The following is a 2,292-nucleotide window of genomic DNA, read 5'->3' on the forward strand; positions in this document are numbered from 1 at the left end:
CAACATGTTGGACCTTCATCCAGTCAGAGAAAATGTCCTCAGAGCTGCTGCTGCTGTCTGTCCAACTCATCTGCTTCTTTGTTGTCTCTCAGTCCAACAGGTGGAGGTGAAGGAGGGAGAGGAGTTTGTCCTGCTGCCCTGGAGAACCACAGATAACCTGCCTGGAGATGTTAGAGTGGAGTGGAAGGATGCAGATGGTTATACAGTCCACGTGTTTGATAACGGTTCTGATCAGCCTGGAGAACAGGACCAGATCTACAGAAGCAGAACCAAGATGAATGAAGACCTGCAGAGAACTGGAGACCTCAGTCTGACTCTGAGATACCCAACAGTGAGAGACGGTAACATCTACACGTGCAGCGTCAACAGCAAGGAGGGAAAGATCCTGATTAAAAAAGATGTTCATCTAAAGGTCAAAGGTCAGTGGTTTAAATCTGATGTTGTATTTTCTCCAATCAGCTGATCAGTTGTGATCAATAGTGATCAGAGGCTCAGAACATCTGATCAATGCATGAAGGAGCAGCTGGACTCTGTGAATCTGGACCATTTCTACTTATGGTCTCTCCATGGTTGTTTGTGTCTAATGCTGTTTGTTTATTCCTGTTTTTTTCTGTTATTTTAATTTATTAGCTTTTAGCAGGTAGGAATGAGAGGGGTGAGTGAAATAAAAGATAACAAAAAAAACTAGACATTTCACCTATTCAAATTTTTCCTCGTTACATTTTTATCCCAGTCTTCACATATCTCACATAAAAACACCAGATATAGTTTTCAGACAAACTGGGTCCCTCATTAATCATATGTAAGCAGTTCTGAACAACTTTCTTTAGAAAATGTACTTTGACTCCTTAGATGAGAAGTTCTGCTGTTTTTTTATGAGCTGAGTTTAGTAAAGCATCTTCAAAAATCTTTGTGATGAAACAAAACCAACCCCTTGAAGGTCCAAATGTGGACCTAAGATCAGAGGCTGCAGACTTGTTCTGGTGATCAGGGTTGTAGAAGAAGTGGTGTCTGATGTTCTAAATTAACAAGAGGGCTGCAGGTCCTTTGATCAGCTGATTATGTAGAGAAGCTTCATAACCACCTCAGAGAGAAATTAATATCATCTGGACCCTATGGTTCTTCATGGGATTGAACCGGTTCCGCTAAGCAGCATCATGGTTTCTCTGAGTTACATCTGTACCAAATGCCCCTTTTCCACCTGCAGAATAATTCTTGAACCTGTTCGCAGTCTGTACTGCAGAGCGTGGAGCTCTGACCTTTGGTGGGCGGTAACGAACGCAGAATAACGCTGGGTGGCAGGATAAAGCAATATGTTTATTAATCCACCACAGAAATACAACAATAGCCTGATGGTGCATTTGGTACTTATGTTTGAAGTTTCACATTTCTGTGGAACAGAGCAGCATCAAAACTCTGCAGGTGAGACAGCAAAGTAAACAACAGGAAACAGGAGACGCTCCATATGAGATGAAAGCAGAAACTAGTGTTGATCTGATCCTTACTTCAGGCTAATGCAATAGATCTGTGAGGACTTGATATGATTTATTTAAACACTTTAGGCACTATGAAACAAACCATATGGAGAGGAACTGAAGTTGCATAACAGAAAATTGGGAATAGTTCGTTTTTTTATTTTTTATTGACATACTAAACTTAATATATTAAAACCAAAAGAATAGGGAATATGTATATTTAGTTAAATTTAAGGCTCTTCTAGCATCCTGTCTTTATAAGCTTTATGTCAAATTACCTCAGCCTGCTGGTTGCTTGATGTGTAGCCAGCTTCAACCATTAAACACAATCAGCTTTTCTAATCTTCAATAGCAGTTTGAAAAAAATCACTAAAAAGTCAGTATTTAGGGTGGCAATTGGATGAATAGCTATGTTTAATAAAAATGTGTTGTTCTTGTGCCTCATTTAACTGTTATTGCTTCAGAGACCAAAAAACTTTTTATATGCTTCTTATCTGTTTTATTATGCTTAAATTAGAAGGGAAATGTTCATTAAAAAAAACTAATTTTAAAACACATGTAGTTTAGCTCCTTTATATACACTGCTCAAGAAAATTAAAGGAACACTTTGAAAACACATCAGATCTCAATGGGGGAAAAAATCATGCTGTTTATTTATACTGGTATGGACTGGTTGATAGGGATGGGGATCGTTAATATTTATTGATATCGATACCTTTATCGATACTCCTTATCGATCCGAGTCGTTATCAATACCAATATCAATACTTTTCTGTTATTTGGTGGAAAGACGATGCGACAATATGTTTTTAACAGA

General features: G+C 38.4%; 1 protein-coding gene across 1 annotated transcript in view; it reads left to right on the top strand.

Annotated features, from left to right (window-relative positions):
* The window catches only part of LOC107101799, an 18,721-nt gene that overhangs the window by 8,319 nt on the left and 8,110 nt on the right, over positions 1 to 2,292 (top strand). Inside the window, exon 3 of the mRNA XM_015400856.1 lies at positions 93 to 419. Within this exon, the coding sequence (XP_015256342.1) occupies positions 93 to 419 (327 nt within the window). The remainder of the gene's footprint in view (positions 1 to 92; positions 420 to 2,292) is intronic.

The sequence above is a fragment of the Cyprinodon variegatus genome, unplaced genomic scaffold, assembly GCF_000732505.1.
Source record: "Cyprinodon variegatus isolate N-32 unplaced genomic scaffold, C_variegatus-1.0 Scaffold1155, whole genome shotgun sequence".
Lineage (NCBI taxonomy): Eukaryota > Metazoa > Chordata > Actinopteri > Cyprinodontiformes > Cyprinodontidae > Cyprinodon > Cyprinodon variegatus.